Source organism: Ceratotherium simum, chromosome 16, assembly GCF_057802395.1.
Source record: "Ceratotherium simum simum isolate JZ-2026a chromosome 16, ASM5780239v1, whole genome shotgun sequence".
NCBI lineage: Eukaryota > Metazoa > Chordata > Mammalia > Perissodactyla > Rhinocerotidae > Ceratotherium > Ceratotherium simum.
Window position 1 is genome coordinate 1,928,907 of NC_141915.1, and position 21,246 is coordinate 1,950,152.

At 58.6% G+C, this 21,246-nt stretch overlaps 1 protein-coding gene across 1 annotated transcript in view; it reads right to left on the reverse strand.

Moving 5' to 3' along the window:
* Positions 1–15,987, reverse strand: part of SACK1G (scaffolding CK1 anchoring protein G) — a 26,821-nt gene extending 10,834 nt beyond the window's left edge. The window contains exons 1-3 of the mRNA XM_004433010.3: positions 15,920–15,987; positions 14,827–15,485; positions 4,716–4,883 (exon numbers count right to left, since the gene is read on the reverse strand). Of these exons, the coding sequence (XP_004433067.1) occupies positions 4,716–4,883; positions 14,827–15,348 (690 nt within the window). The 5' untranslated portion in view covers positions 15,349–15,485; positions 15,920–15,987. The remainder of the gene's footprint in view (positions 1–4,715; positions 4,884–14,826; positions 15,486–15,919) is intronic.
* Positions 15,988–21,246: the final 5,259 nt, after the last annotated feature.

The window sequence follows — 21,246 nt, forward strand, 5'->3', positions numbered from 1 at the left end:
GGTTTTCTCATCTGTGAAATGGGCCGACCCACCCTCCCACCTCAGGGCTGCTGTGAGGCCTGAATGAAGCTGTGACACATGCCCAGCACTCAGTGGGTGCTCTGCAAATGCGGGGTGACCAGGTGGGCTGTGACAGCACGTGCAGGGCCACAGGGGTGATTCCTTCCTCCAAGGGAGCAGGAGGGGGTTGGACATGGAGGAACAGAAAACATCTGGAATGGGGTGGATTCGGGCTCAGGGAGGCCAGGACTGTCAGCCATAGTGACCGTCAGCTGGGCTCAGGATGGGGAGTGACTTGCCCACGGTCTCCCGGCTGGGGGGGCCCAGCCCCTGGGGCTGAGGACAGCGTCCAGCTGCCCCATGCTGGCTCTTTCACTCCCCCTCACTTCTGCAGGGGCCTGCTGGCATCTTCTGGGCCCAAGGAGGAGAGTGGAGGCCCAGAGATGCATCCTGACCAGGCCCGGCTGGTGACAGGGAGATCAGGCCAAGTGTGCAGAGCGCAGGGGACAGAGCCCTCGTATGGGAAGTGAGAGCCCGTGTCCCTGTGTGCTGGGTGGCTGGGCGGCCTCTGCTCTCTTCTAAAGGGCCTGTTTCACTCTCTGTAATGGGGAGGGGAGCCAACTTCGCCCTGGCCTCCCCGGGGCTGTGGTGAGGCTGGGATGGGGAGCACCTTTGCGGGTGCAGGATAGGGCAGGGCTGAGCCAGCCCAGTGAAGGGCCTGGACCGAGGGGCTCCTGGCTCCTCCCTAGGCCGGGTCGCTCCGCCTCGGCACTGCTGCTATTCTGGGCTAGGTTGAGTCTCTGTTGTGGGGCTGTCCTGTGCATTGTACGATGTTTAACAACACCCCTGGCCTCTTCCCACCAGATGCCAGTTGTGACCATTACAGACGTCTCGGGACGTTGCCAAACGTCCCACGCCAGGCAAAGCCCCTGGTTAAGAAGCACTGCCCCACACCCGGAATCCATTACAGGCCAGGCCAGGATCAGAGGCGGCGGGACGGGTGGGCAGGAAGCCCTGGGCACCAGACTGGGGCGGGGTGGCCTGTCCGGTGTGGAACCTGAGCTGCGGGCCGAGTCCTCGCACCCTCACCACGCCTTCCCACGGCCTCCCTGGCTGGTGCTTCTTTGTTCATCAGCAATGGGTCTGGCCTGCGCCTGAGTGACTGCTGGTTTTTCCAGTCTGGCTGCACAAAGGCAACGAGCTTTTCAGATGAGCTAGGCATCTCACAGCTCCCGTCCTGTCCTAAGCTATGAGCCTCGAGGCCCAGCCTGGCTCCCAGTGGCCCAGGGCATCCCTTGGCACCCAGTCTCGCCCCCAAATGTGGCTCAGACATGTGGCCTGGCCATGGGTTCTGGTGGGGTGAGCAGGCTGGGAACTCTTCTCAAGGCCTGTTCCCCATTTCTCATATGGGACCATCATTCCCACCCTTTCCTCCGGATGGGCCCTCAAGGGCCAGCTGAGCTGGCAGGCGCGGGCACTTGGGGACAGCTGGGAACCTCACACCTGGGGAGGTGCTGGTGCATGTCCTCCTACCTCACCTAGAAACCAGGAGGAGGGCTCGCCCAAGCAATAGAGGAGCTGTTTCCAGATGCGCTGGTGTGAGCTCAAAGCTCAGGAAGCAGGGAGGGCTGCCTGGAGGGGGAGGCGTCTCCAGCCAGACCACAGCTCAGAGGGGGAGGGGAAGCCCCTTGGCACTCAGACCAGAGCTGGGGTCTCATGGGAGGGGCTGCACCCGTCTCCCACCGCAGACAGGCTGGGAAGGGGGCCCTTACTGAGTGCCCTGCCCCACAGCCTCCTTCAGTCTTCACAGCAGCCCTGCCAGATGAACAATGTGCCCATTTCAGACAAGAAGACTGAGGCTCAGAAAGATTCAGTGTCTCTGCCCAAGGTGACAGTGCAGGTGGCAGAGCCAGGGCTCAGGCCTGGCTCTTGGTGTTGCCCCCAGACTGGCAACCAACACCCCACTCCCATGGTCACAAGTATGACCCCACCAGATGCAACCTGTCTCCCGGGCCTGCAGGAGCTGAGGGCAGGTCGCTGCGGAGCCGGGCAGGAACGGCGAGCGCTGAGCGGGCGAGTGGCCGAGGGCGGGCCCAGGGATTACTGGCAAAGGAAGTACTCCGAGACAGGTCCAGGCCCAGCTGGCCCGCGGGCAGGGAGGTGGGCCGTGCAGGCAGGCCCTCGACAAGGTGACACCAGGCCAGGGCTGGGCCACTCGCCCAGGCGGTGGAGGGGGCGGGCTCAGAGGTGAGAGCAAGGAGGCCAGGTCAACATGGTCTTTCCCATGAAGGTGCCCAGCCTCCCACAGCATCCGGCTCCTGGGAACATCACCTTGAAGTCCCTGCCACCTTCCCCAGAGCAGGGAGGTGGGCAGCAGGACAGGCTGGGCCAGGGACCCCCAGTGCGAGTCACCCCCCCATGCTCTAGGCTTCAGCCTCCTTTCAAGCTGAAGGGCTGGGGGAGGCCTGGCACCCATCCCCCCACCCCTGCCCAGGGCCTGAGGTTTAGAATTTCTTGTTATTGCCAGCAGCTGCGTAACTCCCCTTAGCTCACAGAGCTTTTACAGCCACTGTCTCCTCTACTGTCATCTTCAAACAACCCTATGAGGCATCATTATGGCCATGAGGTGCTGGAGGCCCACAGAGGTGAGGCCACGTGCCCAAGGCCTGGTCAGCAGCCAGGAAGCCTCAGCCGGGGACACTGGGCACCCTTGTCTGTGCCAGCTTCTCATTACTGGCTTTTAGGTTCAGCCCCTGACCTGGTGGAATGCATCTGGGCAAGTCACAGCCTCCCTCAGGCCTCAGTTTCCCCTTCTGTCCTGCGGGAGCCTAGTCTAGATAGCCTCAAGGCCCCTTCTGGCTCAGGCATTCCAGGCCCCCACGAAGCCGTGGGGCTGCGGCGGGTCCTGAGGCCCCAATTGCACTGGGGAGCAGAGGGTGGGTGGGGTGGGCGGTGAGGGCAGGAGCCGACCTCGCAGGGAGCCGTGAGCCCCCTGGGCCACGTTCTCAGCCAGCCTGCCTGCCTCCACTACCTGGGGGCTCTGAACCCTCTGTGAAGACCTGCATCTGGGAGGCCCTACTGAGAAAAGGCGGGGGCACTGGACAGGGGCGAGGCCTCTAGGCCTCTGGAGCGGCCAGCCCCAGGTTTGGGTCCCTCCCCTGCCTCGTCACCCGTCCACCAGAGGGACGCGTGGGGGCCGAGTGATGGGGTGTGTGTGAAGCACCACTGGGCACGGTGGCGGTGGGCCCGTCGGGTCTCTTCCCAAGCCTGGGGGAAGGTGGGACAGAGAGCCCTGAGGTTCTCTCATCTGCTGCCCACAAGGCCGAGGCCTCTGCAGCCACCTTTCAAAAGACGCCTGTCTACACCCAGCACCTCCCGGCATGAGCTGTCTCCCCCGGGAGTCGATTCTCGGTGCTAATTACAAGGCGGGCAGGGCGGTGGGTGAGTGTGGGGCTTGGGGTCAACCCACCAGGAAGACCACATAAAAATGTCCCAACAGCCAGAGACTCGCCGCCCGGGAGCTCACACCCACTTGAAAGGACTCAACTGGTGTGGGGGGCACCCTTGACAAAGGCCCACAGATGACAGGTACGGGAGCCCAGCCCCTTGTTAACCAACCTGGCGTCACCCCTTCTCTTGGGATTCCGTTCAGATCAGAAGCCCAAGGACTTGTGACCTGCCGAGGGGTGGGGCCCAGCCAGGGGCTCTGGTGCAGCCCTCTCCCCTTATCTGTAAGGTCCCAGCTGTGAGTGCACCTGGGCACGCTCCTCCACCTCCCCCTCTGAAAATGAGAACAACTGCCCTGCCCTGCCAGGCGGTCAGGAGATGCGTCAGCGGTGTGGAGGGCCGAGGACGGGCCTGGGACCCGGCAACCACGGTGGAAGCATCAGCTGTCGTTACGAAGACTGATCCCTCCTCTCTGGGGAACGTGCTGCACACAGTAGGCGCCAAGTAATGGCTGTGTGGAAGGAGGGCTCCCTCTGTCCCCAAGCAAGGCACCAAATGCCAGGGTGTCTGAGTGGAAGAGCCCACACACCCACTGGACCAATGAGATCCTAGAGCCCAGAGAGGCAGGTGATGTGCTCAAAGACACACAGCAAAGCAGTACTGAGAACCCAGCCCATCCTGATCCCTCCACCTCTGCTCCCTGGAGCCCCTCCCTAGAAGACCCTCTCTACTCTGCTCTCACTCCTCAAATCCATTTCAACTCTGTAGCCGTCAAGGAAGCGTTCCCTGACCTCAGCCCGAGACAGCTTTCCCTGTCGGAGCCAGATCCTAAAACCGGTGGGTGGATGTTATACGGAGACAGATGTGGGCCGAAACTCAAGAAAAGACTTCCGGGCCTCAGCTCTCCCGTGAGCTGCTGGAGCCCAGGTGGTGAGCACCTTGTCGCTGGAGGTGTGCAAGGAAAGACAGGTAACCAACACAGCACAGGCTGCTCTGAAATAACATGTGAATAGCACCTGGCGTGGGCTCCAGCACCTGGTGAGCAGGCCCTCAGTCAGTGCTCTCTTATCTCTGACTGTTGGAGGCAGTGAGCGTCCTGACCCTCGGGGCGTTTAAGCTGAGGCCAGGTGACCACCTGGCAGGAGGCTCTAGGATCACTGAACTCTATGTGCCCGGCACAGGCTCCATCCTTGGAAGGCAGGTGCTCAAAGTGTTTGTTGACTGACTGACTGAGTGACCAGTCGGCCATTCATGACCCACGGGCTCACCTTGAGGTGCCCCAGGTGCATGCGGGCCCGCTCGCACATGTGCAGGAAGTACTTGACGTTACTCTCGTCCACGATGATGTACACGGCCACCTTCCTCTTGAAGCCGGCCTCCAGCAGGTCCTTGAAGATGTCCACGTCGGTGAACATGTCCATGACCACAGCTATCACCTGGGGGCGGGCAGAGAGACCGGGACGTCAGGCAGCGTGGCAGGGGGGCAGGTGCCTCAGCGGGACGCACGGCCCTGCCACGCCCACCGCCCTCCCTGGGTGCCCACTCTAGCCCTGCTCCCCGCAGCCTCCGGACCGGGACTGGGAAGGGACAGGCTGGCCCTCTCTGTCCTGAAGTTCTAGGCGTGGGATTCCACACTTAGGACTCAGATCCCCGGTCGGCGGCACAGACTGGACTCCGGGGCAGCAGGCAGCGGAGGACACGCCGCTGTTTCCGTAACCCAAGACCCCGGAAATCAAAGCCCAGGAGCCTGGCCAGTGAGGAATGCAGAGGGAAGAGGGAGAGCCGCAGAGGAGCCCGGAGGAGCCTGGAGGAGCTGGCCCTCGCGGGTCGGAGTCAGGGAGGGTCTGCGTCCTGAGGAGCGGGCGGCCCGCCCCCGTGCAGGTGCCAGGGCTCAGCCCAGGGGTCCTGTTCCAGTCTGTTCCTGGGTTGCATTCTGAGTCAGGACAGGCCATGCCGCCGCCCTCCGGCCACCACCCCGGGAGCCGAGCTGAAGCGGATGTGTCAACAGCCAGGGAGGGGGCGAGCAGCGGGCGTGGCCGCTTGCTGAGGTCACCCTGTGTCCCTGGCTCGTGTGGACTTTGGCAGCCTCCCTCGCTGCCACCTCTCCTGTCTAGTCTGGACAGCGCCCAAACCAGCACATGTGCCCTTCCCGTCATCTGACATCTGTCCCTGTCACAGCTGACCTCCAGCCTCCTAGGCTCAGGTGAGTCCGCAGGTCAGGGTGCACCACCCTACCTCCAGCCCAGCCCCAGCCCAGTGTGGGCAGTGACCTGAGTCGAGGCACGGGGAGGGAAGAGCCACAGGGAAAGGACAGGGCGGTGTGGACGAGCTGGCCTGCCTCAGGGGTGGTCAGGGGGCGCCTGGGCCTGGGGTGCTCAGTGACCGTCAGGCTCCGGTCTTCAGTCTCTCTCATCGCCCCTCCCTGTCCCATTGGCAGCAGGGGAGTGTGTCAGACCAGGGCCCAGTGCTCCTGACCCAGACAGACATCCAGCCCCTCCCACCTTCCAAGGCTGGCACCACCCCATCCTGGGTCTGAGAACCTCCTGGAGGAGCCTGACACAGAGAGGCTGGGGATGTGCTCTGGGCTACACAGCAAGCTGGGGCTAGTCAGGCTAGGACCGAGTCAGGCCAGCCAGGGAGCTGAACTCACTCTCACCCACCATGAGGGCAGCCTGGCAGGTGGCCGGGGGCCTGCGGGGACGTGTCTGCACACTCCATCTGGCTCCTCCCGGGTCTCAGGCCCCTGTTGACAACAGTCGTGTATCCAGCACTAAAGCCCCTACACCCAGGGGCTCCCTACTGCCCCGCCACGGACACCATCTCTGTGTGACCCTGAGCAGGACACCCAGCTTGTCTGGGCCCGGCTTTCTCACTTGTCCAGTGGGCACAGCAGAGCTGCAGGACCAGCCAGGGCTCCCTGGTGGCTGAGGCCCAGGGTCTTCTCTGTCCTCTGGGACACCACACACAAATGCATATGTCTGTCTGCCACTACTTACAAAAGCAGGCACCAGGCCAGGCCTTGGCCCGTAGCTTGCCAATGCTGCCCTGGACTAAATCTGCTCTAGTCCTGCCTAATAAAGCTTAACAGCAAGTCTCAAAAGCATTAAATTATTTCCAAGCAACTTCACTGCATCCCAGAACAAAGCTCCAAAATATTTTAAGAAAAAACAAAACTCCAGCACCCCACAACATAAAAGTCACTGTATCTGGAAACCAATCAAAAATTACCAGACACACAAAGAAACAGGAAAGTAATGACTCACACGAGAAAAAAAAAAATCTATCAAAACAGACCCAGAATGGATACAGATGTTAGAATTGGCAGATAAAGACATGAAAACAGTTATAATTGTATTCTATATGCTCAAAAAGTTACTTAGAGACAAGGAAGATATTTTTTTTAAAAAAACACCAAACTGAACCTCGAGAGGTAAAACAATTCACCATTTAAGATGAAAAATACACTGGATGAGATTAATGGCAAATTAGACACTATAGAAGAAAAGATTAGTGAACTTGAAGACACATCAGTAGAAATGATCACAGAGAGAGAAAGAGATTGAAAAAACAGGACCAGAGCATGAGTGGACTGTGGGTCAATTTCGAAGGTCTAATATACGTGTAATTGGAGTCTCAGAATGTGCAGAAGTGGAGAGTGGAAGAGAAGACAGAAAAACATTTGAAAAAATTATGGCCATAACATTTCCACATTTGACGAAAACTATACATCCACAAGGCCAGGAAGTCCAATGAATTCCAAGCAGAAGAGACACGAAGAAAACTACACCAAGGCACGTCACAGTCAAATTACTTAAAATCAGTGATAAAGAGAAAATCTTAAAAGCATCCGGAGGAGAAAAGACCATTACATAGTCAGAATCAATGTAAGCCAGATGACACAGGAGCAGCATCTTTAAGGTACTAAATGGAAAAACCTAGAATTCCATACCCAGGGGAAAAGGTTTTCAAAACCAAAGGTGAAATAAGGACTTTTTCAGACATACAAATGCTGAGAGAATTCATCCCCAGCAGACCTGCACTACAGTTACAGCCACCCCCCTGGACAGATGGAGAAACTGGGGCTCCAGGGGCTGCAGCTGCCTCCATGGTGGAGGCACAGGCCCCCTCCCTCCCTGGGGGTGAGGGACAGAGCCAGGAAGAGCTGCCCTCCTGGCCCAACCTCCTCCTCCAGCAGGAGGGCTGGGGCAGACCTGGCTGCAGGGCCTCAGTTTCCCATGTTCCCATGTTTCCCATGCCTCTCCCCACCCTTGGTGCTGGCAGGATTAATGAGACAGTCTGAAAGGCCTGGAAGGTTCTCTGGGCATTGTGGAGGCCTCCTGGGAGCCCCTGGCGACACTGTGGGCAGCACCACCCCTGACTCCTGGCACTCTCCAAACCAGCTTGCCCGTCCTCTGGCTCTGAAGGCCAGTCGCAGAGGTAACAGCCTGGTCCTGCCTTCCAGGTGGGTGGGGAGGGAGTCTGTGCATATGGTAACAAATGCTGACCCAAGCCGGGACCAGCCTGCTGACACTCGTATGGGTGTCCCCTTTCCAGGGACCAAGAAGGGGCAGTGATGACCACTCCCATTTCCCAGAGAGGGAGTCACTATCCCAGGGCCACACAGTCAGCTGGTGGCAGAGGCCTCCAGTTCCTGGGCTCCTTTCCTGCAGGGGGTCCTGTGTATATTCTAGCTGTGACTCAGCCACTCCCAGAGCCCACCCTTGGTCCTGAAACAAACCCTGAACATCAGCACTGCCCAGAGGTTAATGCCCTGGGGCCTGCCGGCTCTGCCGCTCCTTCTCTGGGTGGCCTCTGGCAGGGCACTTCCCACTCAAAGCCTCAGTTTCTCTTCTCTGTAACATGGGGAGTCAGATTGGATGCCCTGAGCTCTCTCCCCTCTCCTCTTCATCAGCTCTGGGAACGCCTTCCCCACCCTCTGGACTATTCAGATGGAAGCCTCATTAAGGTCAATTAAAGGAGCCTCAGGCCTCCCGAGCACCAAATGCAGCAGGACTGGGCTCAAGAAGTGCACACCCGTCACACCTAGAGCCCTTTGAGCAGGGGTCAGCCCAGCGGCGGCGTGGGGCCCTGCCCTGAGTCTCCAGCCTCCCCTGGTCGACATCGGCCTCCACAACAGCTCAGGAATGCTGCACAGATAAGGGGCCAGCAGAGCATGGGGCAAGGCGGTCAGGTGACCAGGGCTTTGCCCTGTGCATGAGACAAGAGGACAAACCCCTCCCTCTTCCCACTGGCCTCGAGGGACCCGAGTTCTCCGAGCGTCCAGGCCTGCAGGCGTGGGATCCAGCCAACCAGACCACCCCACAGTCATCAGTAAATGGCACAAGCCACGGATTTTCAAACTGGAAAAGCTCAGCATCATAAATTCGAAAGCCTTTAGCTTCTCTGGGGTCCAAGAGCGACAGACGCTGTGGGGTCATCAAGCATCCTAATCCTCCAGGAAGTCTGCCCTGGAAAGGACTTGCCCAGCAAACCAGGGCAGGGCTGAGGCCCACGGGCCACCTGATGCCCAGGTCCTCTGCTGCATTCCACCAAGTCCTTGCTGAACTCCTCTAGCATGGGGAGCTCACCACTTCTCACTCCAGACCACTCCCAGAGAGAGGCTCTCAGGAGGGGGTGAGGATGAAGGTGGAGGGAAGAGAACTGGCTGGCATGCAGCGAGTGCCAACCCCATGGCAGATGCCAGGTGGAGGCCCTCACCTATCCCCTGTCCCATTTAAGTGTCACCGTGACGCTGAGGCAGGTGCTGGCATCACCATGGCACTGAGGAGGAAGTGACTATCTTGAGGTGGCGTGGCTAGATCACAGCAGAGCTGGGGCTCAGGCCTGGGTCCACGTGACACTGAAGACTGTCTTCCCACAGCCCCATGTGGCATTTAACCTGGGAAGGTCCCTGAGCCCAGGGACCACTCGGACCCCATGAAGGAGGCTGGTGCAGCCCACGAAGGCCGGCCCCTACCAGGACACGGACACAGGGCCGGTGCAGAGGGGCAGTTCTGCCCCACGCTGAGCAGCCCCTGGGTGCTCAGTATCCTGTAGGCACTCAGGACTATTCCTGCCTTAATCTCCATTTTACAGATGAAGAAGCTGAGGCCCAAGGTCGTGCGTCAAGGGGGTGGCTGAGCTGGACAGGTGAGCCAGGGGCCTCTGAGAAGACCAGCCCTCTCGGCTGGCCTAGGGGGAGGATGCTTGGCTTCAGAGTGAGCCTGCCGAACCAGGGAAACTGTGGCTCTGTGGAGCCCAATCTAGGCCTGCCAGGCCAAAGACCCCAGTGTGACCTTCGGCAGGCCCTGGCCCACTCTGAGCCTTGGTATCCTCATCTGTGACATGCCTGTGACGACAGGCGCCACCTCACGGGGTCGTGGGAGGGAGGGCAGTGCTGGCGGTGTGAGTGCACGGGGAGCCGGGCGTGCACCCGGCCCAGAGGGGCCGGCCCTCCTTCCTGGCAGAGCTGCTCGTGACTCTCCCAAAACTCAATTAAGACGCAAACGCCGGGGGGTAGGAAGCCCTTGGAGAAGACGGGAGCCAACACCTGGGATTCTCTTATCAGATGGTTCCCCACTGGGCAGGTGAGGGCCCTGGGCACTAGGCTGGGAACTGCTGGAGCAGGCAGCAGGCAACTTCCCAGACCCACTGCACGAGCCAGGCTGGCTGCTGCCCCTCGGGGCTCCAGCGTGCCCCTGAGAACAGCCGCCTGGGCCACCCTTGGGCCTCTCAAGGTGTTGAGGCTGTCCTGGTACTGTCTAGCTCAGGGACGGTGAAAGCCCTCCCTCCTGGTCTGCAGGGACCCACAGTGGTCTTGGCTCCCATGGCCCCGCTCTCTTCAGTCCTGGTGTAGTCAGAGTTCTGTCCCCTGCCGGCGAGCCCAGCGTCTGGGAGCCTGATGGGGACACGGAGCTTTGTGAAAATCCTTTTACTGTCCTGAGTCAAGCTGGGGGCCGGCTGGAGGCTCCAAGGCTCCCATGAGAGGCAGGGCTCAGAAAGAACAGCCAAGATGCTGCTTCTCTAGGGAAAAGGGGGCCCAGAGCCTGCAGACCTGGTTCTGGGCCCAGCTCCTCCGGTTATCAGCTCTGTGAGCTTTGGCAAGTTATTCGCCATCTCTGAGCCCCACCAGGCCTCAGTTTCCTCTTCTGCACAGTGGAGACAACACCCTCTTGATGGAGCTGCTGAGAGGCTGACAGTGTGGGTGAAGTGCCTGCTCAGCACCTGGTGTGCAGCTGGCATTTAATAACTGCCTCATTAAGCTGCTTTTATTCTCCCGGAGCCAAGCTGGGAGCCAGGACTGCAGCATGTGAAGGCGGGGGTCTGAGAGGAGAGACGGGTTGATCAGCCGTGAAACCAGTGAAACCCGGTTCCACTCCCTTCCTGCTGTGCGGCCCCAGGCAAGACACTTGACTTCTCTGGGTCTCTATTCCCAAGCCCTGACCAGGCCGGCGTGAGATCTGGGTTCTAGCCCAGCCTTCGCCACTTATTCTCCCCCTTTCTTCACCTACAATGATTCGCCCCCGCCCCTGAGGCCTCCCCGGGCTGTTGGGGCTGGGAAGGGATCCTGCCCCCCACTGTGTGTGTGTGGGGCGTTCAGCATCTCCTGGAAGAACAACCAACTAGAACATCTGTATTCTGCTCTGGCCTGTCATCGGCAGGGCAGGAGACCCCGAGGTAGACTGCTGAGGCAGTCCCTCCCCAGCCCAGCCTCGCCCCTCCCTCAGAGGCTGCAGCCAAGCAAGGCCGGGGCTCGGCCCTCCCAGGCGTGATGCTACAGGCCTCTGGTATGCAGCTGGAACCCCACGGCAGGTTTCTCCCAGAGAAATCACTGGCTCCTGGGGGCCGGGGGAGGGGCAGGCAGACGACCTTCCATCTTGGAGCGCTGGAGACCACTGGGGCCGGAAACCGGCTCAGAGAGCACCAGCTGCCCGCTCAGGGGCACACAGCCAGTGGAGTCAGACCCTCAGTCTCTGTCCCAGAGGGGTCTAGAATCACAGGGCAGCGGGGCGTCAGAGCTGAGGGGAGCCTCAACAGTCTTCAATGCCTGTACCTGTTTTACAGGTGGGATGACTGGGGCTGAGAGACGAGCTGGGCTTGTGCTGGGTCACACAGCGATGGAGGCAGAGCAGGGACCTGACCCCAGCACTCCTGGTACTGTGGCCCATTGGTTCCATTCTAGTCTTCTGAGAAAGGGGGACCCGGTGGGAGCCCTGACGGGAACACAGCCACTCCCTGGCGGCAGAGCTGGGGCAGGCTGAGTGTGTGCTGTGTCACTTCCCTGCCCCAGGGTCTACCTGCCTGCTGATGACAGCCAGGCTGAGGAGGTGGCGGGCTGGGCCACCCTGATTCAGCGCCAGCAGCCCCAGCCCAGGTGCCCTGGTGGGCAGGGGGCCAGTGTTTGGGCCAGGCAGCCGGCCAGCAAGATCCCCATCCCCGGGCTGCGGGGGTGGGCATTCTCTCTTCATTGATATGGGGGTGAGAGGAAGATGCGGGGGCGAGGGGGAAAGAGGTGATTCATGGGGAGGGAGAAGGTAGGGAGAGTTCCGGGCGGACCAGGCAAGGTGCCCCATCAGCATCTGTCAGCATCACTGCCCCGCCCCTGCGAGCCTGGGGAGCAGCTGGAGCAGGGAAGGGGGAGGATGAGCTGCCCCTCCTTGCCCTGTCTGTCACTGTGTCCTGCCAAGGCCAGGGCAGGACAGGCAGGGGACCCATCCTAGAGTCCGAGGACAACTCGGACTGGCCTGGTCCCCAGCCCTCCGACCAAGAACTAGCTGGGTGACCTGGGCAGGGACTAACCAGTTGGTCCTCAGTTTCTGCATCTGAAAAGTGGGGCAGATAAGGCCACCTGAGACTGTGAAGGGCCTCACACTCAGTAGGTCAGGTGTCGCTCAGCACTGGGCCACGGTCTGAGAAATGCATCGTCAGGCGACTGTGTGGTTGTGCGAACATCACGGAGTGCACTTACACACCCCTACTCCACAGCTGGGCCGTTTGGTACGAATCCTCTGGGACGGCCGCCACATAACGCGCTCCGTTGTGACCGACACGTGGGCGGTGCATGGCCGTCAGCAGCAGCCGTTGTTACCGTAGCCGGCCCAGGCACCCGGCGTTCTGGCCACAGGTCTGGGGTGGATGTGACAGGAACGCGGGTTGGGCAGCAGGGGCTGGGCTTACCACAGTGCTGTGGGGTGTGAACCATCCCTCTGCCCCTCCGTGCCTCAGTGTCCCCGTCTGGAAGATGAGACGCTCGGCCTCCACCGCCTGAGACCCCTCCCGCTGGGCCTGTGAGGGAGGCTCCCGCCACTGAGAGTGGGCGGACAGGCTCAGCAGCGAGCCCCCTTCTGAGTGGGAGGAAAGCAGGGGGGCAATGCCTCCCTGTCGGGGGGCTGCACAAAGGCACCAAGGCACCATCTGGTGCCACACAGACGGGGCTCAAACCTGAGAGGGACTTCTTCCTGGCTATGTCCCCTTAGACCAGTGATGCTGCGACCTTGTGGGGCTTTTGTGGGGAGCAGATGAAGTTATGGGGGCCCCACGGGACTGCTGGGGTGGCTGGGTCTCAGCCCTGGCCATAGACATGTGGGGTGGATGCCCTGGGGCCCAGCCTGGCCCCGGTGCCCCTCTCTGGACTCCTCACTGGACCAGGCTGCCGGTCTTTCTGTCTGGGGGACATGAGACTCTCCTGCTGTTCCCATGCCACGCTGGGACCTGAGTCTCCCTCCTCCCTCCTCAGGAGAGGCACAGGGGGGAGGGGGACCCTGGCACAGTAGGTCCAGCCCCCCCGACCCAGGGCCTCAGCTTCCCAGCTTTTAAAAAGGGAGTGGAGGCAGGGTAATGGGATCCCAACAGGCCCTCCAGGGGACTGGGTTCCACGGCTTGACGTCAGGACCCACGTCCGCAGCACCCTGCTACCCCACGGCAGGTGTGGGGCAGGTTATTCAGCCTGAAAACTACATGGGCCTCGTCCTCCCCCGCTTCCCCTCCTCTTCCTCCAGCTCTTCCTCATGCCCGTCACCAGACTCCATCCTCACCACAGCCCGAGATGTGGCTTCATCCCCCACCTCCATTTCACAGACCAAAAGCCGAAGCCCCAGAGCTGCCTGGGATCAGGCCGGAGCCACGCTCCCTGACTCAGGCATCTGACTCGGCCACCCCTCGGGGGCAGGGATTCCACCTTTCTGGAAACTCAAGCTGTGGCCACCTCATCAGCTCCTGACCCACTTCTCTGTCTTTGCCCCTGAGCTCCCCTAGGCCCTGTCTGTCAGCCACGAGGGTCCCAAAGCCAGCGTTCGGGTCTTGTGTGATTTGCTGCCCCGCTCTGGGCCTGGAACACTAAAGGGATTAAACCCTGCTAGAAATACCTCAGCCCCACAACCCAAGGCCAGGACAGACATAGGTCTCTGCTGAGCCCAGACCTGGCTTCAGAATCCTTCCCAACACAGCTCACTGGGCAGGCTTTATCAATCATGTCAGGATGTGCTTTGAAACCAAGAAAAGGCACTTCTGCTCAGCAGCAAGAGGCACTGGCTCATGGCCATGGCTGGCCAGCAATGGCCTGGCTGTCTGCAAGTGGCAAGCACCCCTCCTCAGACTGTGTGTTGGTGTGTGAGCCGAGAATGGTCACCCACAAGGGGGACACTGCACAGCTCGGCAGGGGTGGGGAAGGGAAGGTCCAGACAATGCTGGAGGTCCCTTATAGTGGCAAAATTCCACCCAGTGGACAACGCTTCGCTGGAATCACTCCGCTTCCACCCCTGAGGACCACACCATCTCCACCCCCACATCCCAGCCTGGAAAGGTTCTGCCATTGCAAAGCTCATGAAGAGGCTCAGAGAGAGTGAGGAACTCGCTCTCAGTGACCCAGCACAGTCAAGAAACACACACTTGAACTCAGATCTCCAGGCCAGCCTCAGACGACTCAGACTACTTCTCAGTCTCCATGCCAACTCCCCCACCCCAGGCTGTCTCCACCACCCAACAAAAGCAACACCAGAGAGCTCGCAGTGTGTGTGAGTGCCTGTTGCTTCTCCGGGGTGAATCAGAGCCATCCCGAGGGACAGTAAGGGAGAGACTCCACTCCCCCCCACCCCACCCCCACGCAGCACCTTCCTCCGGGGAACCTGCTCACACGTCTGCGGAAATCACAAACACCCCCAAAACAGTGCACAAAGGCCCTCTGAGACGGGGCAGCCCACCATCACCTACTGGAGGACCTGGGCACCCTATCCTTCCGCAAAGACACTGAGGAGCCCCATGAAGACAAGAGGGGAGATCGCCACGGAGGCGGCCAAGAGACCGGGCTGGGCTCTGAGGGGGCGTGCCCGGAGGCGGTAGAGACGCTGGGGGCCGGGGACTCCCGCCCACCGGCCGGCTCACCTTCTGCGCCTGGGTGATCATCTTGCGGACCACCTCTTTGATGTGGGCCTGCCCGTCGATGGGGGGCTGCATGTAGACGCTGGCCCGGGTCACGCCACGGTAGGCGACGGTGTCCGGCCAGCCCAGGTCCAGCTGCGGGATGGAGCGGTCCGACTTCTGGGGCCAGTACTCCAGCGAGGGCAGTGGCTCAGCCTCGGTGGGGACCCCACCTGCCCCGCTGGCCTCCTCGGCGTCCCCGACGCCGTCGTCCTCGGGCTCCCGGGGGCGGCCCGTGTCCCGAGGGTCCTCAGAGCCCGGGTCGTACACCTCGATGGTCTCCAGGATGCGCTTGAGCTCCAGCTCCGAGAGGAAGTCTCGGATGTTCTCCCGCTTCAGCACCTCGTAGAAGGCCTCGGGGCCGCGCGCCACCAGGGCCTCCAGCGCCAGCCGCTGCTCCTCGCTGTAGAAGAACTCGGGCTTGGACTCGCTGGAGCGCCAGTTGACGTGGCTGTCGTCCAGACACTGCACCTGGGAGAAGGCCATGGTGCCACCTGCCGGGGCGCTTCTGCCGGCTGGGCGGGCGACGGGACGCGCGGCAAGGTCGGATCCTGACTCCGCCGGCCGGGGCACAGCGCGCTCCGGGCCTCCCAGCCGCCTCTGCTGCTCTGCCCATACGGAGCCTGCGGGAGAGGGGAGAAGGCAGGGTCAGGCCAGAGTGCAGCAGGGCCCGGGGAGGGGCCGGGCGGGGGGGCCGCAGGGCCAGAGACCGGGCGGGGCGCAGCCCAGGGCCGGGTGTGTCTGCCAAGGGGCCAATCCCAGGGGATTTCTGGAGCTGCCTGAAGTCCAGGCAACTTCTGGGGGGAACTATGGCGGGCAGGGAACTCCACAGAAGTCTCCAAGAGTGGGAGCAGGAGACGGAACCCGGACGGCCCCTGGCTCTGCTCAGCGGCGCCCCGCACCCGAGGGCTTCCGGGAAGGGAGGGGGTCTTAAAATCCCCGGGCGCCCGAGCGGCAACCCGAGGGGCCTGCCTGGAGGAGGCTCGGGGAAGTGCGGCGGGCGGGCGCCGGCGCCCCGGCGGCCCGGGGTCCGGGGACGCGGGCCGGGACTCCTTACCGGGCGGGCGGGCGAGCGGGCGGCGCGGAGCCGGCGAGAGGAGCCGCGCGGGAGAGCGGGCGCACAGACGGCGGACCGGTGACTAAATGCCGCCCCGCCCACCCTGCCCGCGCCGCCGCCGCCGCCACCTGCGGTCACGTGCGGCCTTGGGGGCGGGGCCGGAAGCTGATTCACCTCCCGCCGCGACGGACATAGCCAAATTCTGAAAAGCTCAATGACCAAAGTCCAAGAGCTTCTGGAACATTGCAGCCCAGAGAGGGACAGTGCTCATCCTGAGGCCACACAGCAAGTTAACAGCCTTAGCACCCCTCTCTGCCCGCATTGCCTGTTGGTAACCCTGGTCCAACCCTACCTGTGCCAGTTCCCTGGTGGCACAGAAAGTCCCTACAGATGCCCAGCTGTCCAGTTGTGGAAGTAGAGTTGGGGTACTGGACTGGGAGCCCCCAAGGCAGGGGTAGGGCACGGTCTGACCCAACCTCAGGAGCCTTCACAGAGCCTGGTGTGGACAGAACAGGTACCCAGTTCTTAGTCCCAGGCCCCGCTCCCTGCTGGGAGGGTTCCCCCACATGCCCACCCAGGGCTGGTCCTGCATGATGAGCCCCCCACCTGGACCCGGGGGCGGGGAGGGCCAGAGAGGGCTGCTGTGGGCTGGGGTCAGGCCCAGCTCTCTGCCTGGCGTCCCTGAGGCTTGGGACCCCAGTTATGGGGGGGTGTGGGGACCACATCTGAAAGCAGGCTGCCAGGGCGGGGAAAGCAAAGCCCATTAAAGCTGGCGGGACAAACAGCCCCCACCCCGTCGCGTGCCGCAGCCAGTCAGCCAGGCAGTGGCCCAGCCCTTCCCTCCCAGCCCCCACACCTGCCCTGGATGGGGCTGCTCTGTGCTCAGGCTGGGATTGGGGCTCTGAGGACACAGCTCTGTGCTGCTGAGGGCCAGCTGGTGACATCTCCAGGTCTGGGCAGTGAACCCCCCACCCCAGGACCCTCACCACCATGCATCTGCCTGTCAGGCCTTCCCACCTGGGTCCACTGCCCTGAGCAGTGACTCCCTCTCCTGGCCCCAGCACCCCTCTGGTCCCCATCACAGACCCCTCAAGCCTCAAGTCCTGCCCTCCACCCTGGCCCCAGGGGTGTCACACTGTGTCTGAACTTAGTGGCCCCAGAGACCAGGCGCCTGCCCCTCCCTGAGCAGTCCCACAGGTGCCCCCAACTGCCCCCGGGTCCATGCACACCTGCCTGCATCCTCCCCACCCAGGCGGTCCAGTAGGTGAGCGCTGCCCAGGGGTCCTGAAGCCTCTGGGCCTCAGCTTCCCCTTTTGTCCTCACCACTGCGCAGAGGCCCTGGGCTCATGCCCGGAGTCCTGGCTCTCAGGCCTGACAGGCCTCTGGCCCTCCAACCTCTGCAGTTACCTGCCCATAGTTATGGATTCACAGTAAGTTGTTTAAAAACACCAACAGAAAGGGTTGCCTGCACCCAGTTTCCCCCAATGGTGTCATCTTGCATAGCTGTAGGACAGGAATACTGTGGCCAGAACAAGAGCTTGGCGCCGTCCGGAGCGTGCACAGATTCACCCGTGTACATGTGCTCCTGTGTGTGTGTGTAGATGTATGCAACCTTATCACATGTGTAGATCTGTGTCCCCACCATCACAATCAAAATGCAGCACTACTCCCTCACCACCAAGATCTCCCTCCTTACAGCACACCCACACCTCCATCCCTAACCCCTGGAACCACTAACCCGCTCTCCATCTCTGGCAATTCATCCGGTGGGTGTGTATCAGTGGCTTGCTCCTTTCTGTTGCTGACTGGTATTCCATGGTATGGGTGGCCCGTAGTTTGTTTAACCCTTTCACCTGTTGAAGGACATTTGGGTTGTTTCCAGTTTTGGGCTATTATGAATAAAGCTGCTATGAATATTCATAGACAAATTACACAAATTAATTCATATACATATACTTGTGCATATTACATTATGTATCTGTTACATTCCCCCAACAATGTGTGAGTGATCCAGCTTCTCCCCATCCCTGCCTGCGTGTTCTCTTGCCGCTGCTGTTTTATTTTAGCTGTGCTGATAGGCGGTGATAGTCTCTTGACTGTGGCATTAGTTTGCATTTTCCTGATGACTGTAACACTGAACACTCGTTCATGTGCTTCTTTGCTGTCTGTGTGTGCTCTTCAGAGAAATGTCTGTTGGTGGGTTTTGTCCATTTTCTGATAGGATTGCCTGGTGTTTCCCGTTGACTTTTGAGAGCTCTTTATACGTTCTACTACAAGGTGTTCTTCAGGTATGTGGTCTGCAAATATTTTCTCCTGGTCTGTAGCTTTTCTTTTTTTTTTTTCAAGTATATAATACAATGCTATTAACTGTAATGACTATGCTGTACATTGGATCCCCAGAACTTATTCATCTTATAGCTGGGAGTTGTACCCTTTGACATCTCCTCTTTTCCCGCACCCCCAAGCCCCTGACAGTCACCATTATAGTCTCTGCTTCTATGAGTTCAGCATTTCTGGATTCTGCATATAAGTGATATCATACAGTATTTGTCTTTCTCTGTCTGACTGGTTTCTCTTAGCATAATACCCTGAAGTTCCACCCATGTTGTTGCAAATGGCAGGATCTTTCTTTCTCATGACTGAATAATATTCCGTTATATAGATTTATCTCACATCTTCTTTATCCATTCATCTGTTGATTGACACTTAGGTTGTTTCTGTATCTTGGCTATTGTGAATAAAGCTGCAGTGAACGTGGGGGTGTAGATACCTCTCTGAGTTAGTGATTTCATTTCCTTAATATGTGTAACCTAGATGTGGGGTTGCTGGATCATCACGTGGTAGTTGTATTTATAATTTTTTGAGGAATTGCTATGCTATTTTCCGTAGTGGCTACACCAATTTACATTCTCACCATCAGTACACAGGTATTCCCTTCTTTCCACGTCCTCGCCAACACGTGTTGTCTCTTGTCCTTTTGACGATGGCCGTTCTGACAGGTGTGAGGTGATATCTCACTGTGCTTTTGATTTGCATTTCCCTGATGATTAGTGATGTTGAGCATTTTTTCACATGCCTGTTGGCCATTGTATGTCTTCTTTGGAAAAATATCTATCCAGTTCCTTTGCCCATTTTTAAATCAGATCGTTTGGGGATTTTTTGCTATTGAGTTATATGAATTCTTTATATATTTTGTATAGTAGCCCTTTATCGGATAGTTGGTTTGTAAATATTTTTTTCCCAATCCGTAGTTTGCCTTTTCATTTTGTTGATGGTTTCCTTTGCTGTGCAGAAGTGTTTGTTTGGTGAGGAAGATTCACCATGACCTTGCATTCGTGCCAGTCCTCCTCTACCTTGCACGCGGCTTGCCTCCATCGCATGGCTGATGAGTGGAGTAGTCCGTGCCCGGGATCTGAACCCGAGAACCTGGGCCGCCAAAGTGGAGCGCACCAGGCTTTAACCACTCGGCCACGGGGCCAGCCCCTGTGCAGAAGCTTTTTAGTTTGATGTAGTCCCACTGGTTGCTTTTTGCTTTTGTTGCCTTTGTTTTTGGTGTCAAATCCAAAAAAATCATCACCAAGACCGATGTCAAGGAGCTTACCACCTATGTTTTCTTCTAGGAGTTTTATGATTTCAGGTCTTGTGTTCAAGTCTTTAATCCATTTTGAGTTAATTTCTGTGTATGGTGTGAGACAGGCATCCAGTTTCATTCTTCTGCATGTGGCTATCCAGTTTTCCCAGCACCATTTATTGAAGAGCCTATCCTTTCCCCATTGTATGTTCTTGGCTCCTTTGTCGTAAATTAATTGACTGAATATGTGTGGATTTGTTTCTGGGCTCTCTATTCTGTTCCATTGATCTGTCTGTCTGTTTTTGTGCCAGTACCATGCTGTTCTGATTACATAGCTTTGTAATGTAGTTTGATATCAGGAAGTGTGATTCCTCCAGCTTTCTTCTTCTTTCTCAAGATTGCTTTGGCTACTCAGGATCTTTTATGAGTCCATACAAATATTTTAGGATTGTTTTTTCTGTTTCTATGAAAAATACCATTGAATCTGGATTTCATTGAATCTGTAGATCGCTTTGGGTAGTACTGACATTTTAACAATATGAATTATTTCGATCCATGAGCATGAATATTTTTCCATTTATTTGTGTCTTCTTCAGTTTCTTTCATCAATATCTTCTAGTTTTCAGTGTACAGGTCTTTCACCTCCTCGGTTAAATTTATTCCTAAGTATTTTATTCTTTTTGATGCAATGGTAAATGGGATTTTTTTCTTACTTTCTTTTTCTCATAGCTCATTGTTAGTGTATAGAAACGCCACTGATTTTCGTGTATAGATTTTGTATCCTGCAACTTTACTGAATTTATTTCTGTAGCTTTTCTTTTTATCCTTTCACAGATGTCTCACACAAAGCGAAAGCTGCTGATTTTGCTGAACTCTAAAGTGTCAGGTTTTCCTTTTACGGGTCACGCTTTTGACTCAAGACTAAAACCTCTCATCTTGCCCCGGGTCCCAAAGATGTCCTCCTATTTTTTTCCCTGAAAGTTCGATAGTTTTACATTTAAATCTGTGATCTATTTTGAATTAATTTTGGTGTAAGGTGTGCAGTTGAGGTTGAAGTCGAGTGTCTGGCGGCTGGATGTCCCCAGGAGGGTTTTACAGAGGAGGAAACAGCGCAGAGAACAATCACCCAGGATCCACAGTAAGCCAGACTCGAACCCGGGTCTGCGTGCTTTCCCCGGCTCACCACTGCGACACTGACGTCTGGACGGGTTCCCAGGGATGAGCCAGGCCTGGCTGGGGAGTGGGGAGCACCTTGATTACTTCTCAGGGTGGTGTATCCAGTGGCCAGCTTGGGAAAGGGTCATTCAGTCAGTCAACAAACTCCGGCAGAGCCTGTCTTGCATTGGCTCGTGCTGGGCTCTGCTGGGGCCTGGTTCCTCCCTGGGCCCCCATGGTCACAGTCTGTGGGGAGGCAGGACAGACGCAGGGCAGAGGGGTATGGGTGCTGTGGAGGAGGTTGCCCTGATCCTCGGGAGCCCAGACATCCACAGAGTTGAGAGGAATGAGTATGAGTTCCCGGGGCTTATGGAGGAGGGAAGGGTATTCCAGGGAGAGGGAACAGCAAACACAGAGGCCCAGAGGTTTGGGTGCAATGGGCAGGATGAGGGGGGCCAAGTGGGTGGAGGGCCGTGAGTGGCACCGTTTGAGTCGCGTGACCCCTCCCACAGGGGTAGGGAGCCCCAGAAGGGCGAATAGGAATGGGGGCAGACTGGTGGTTTGAGGAGTTCCCTTTGCTGCTTGCAGGAGGGTGGGCTAG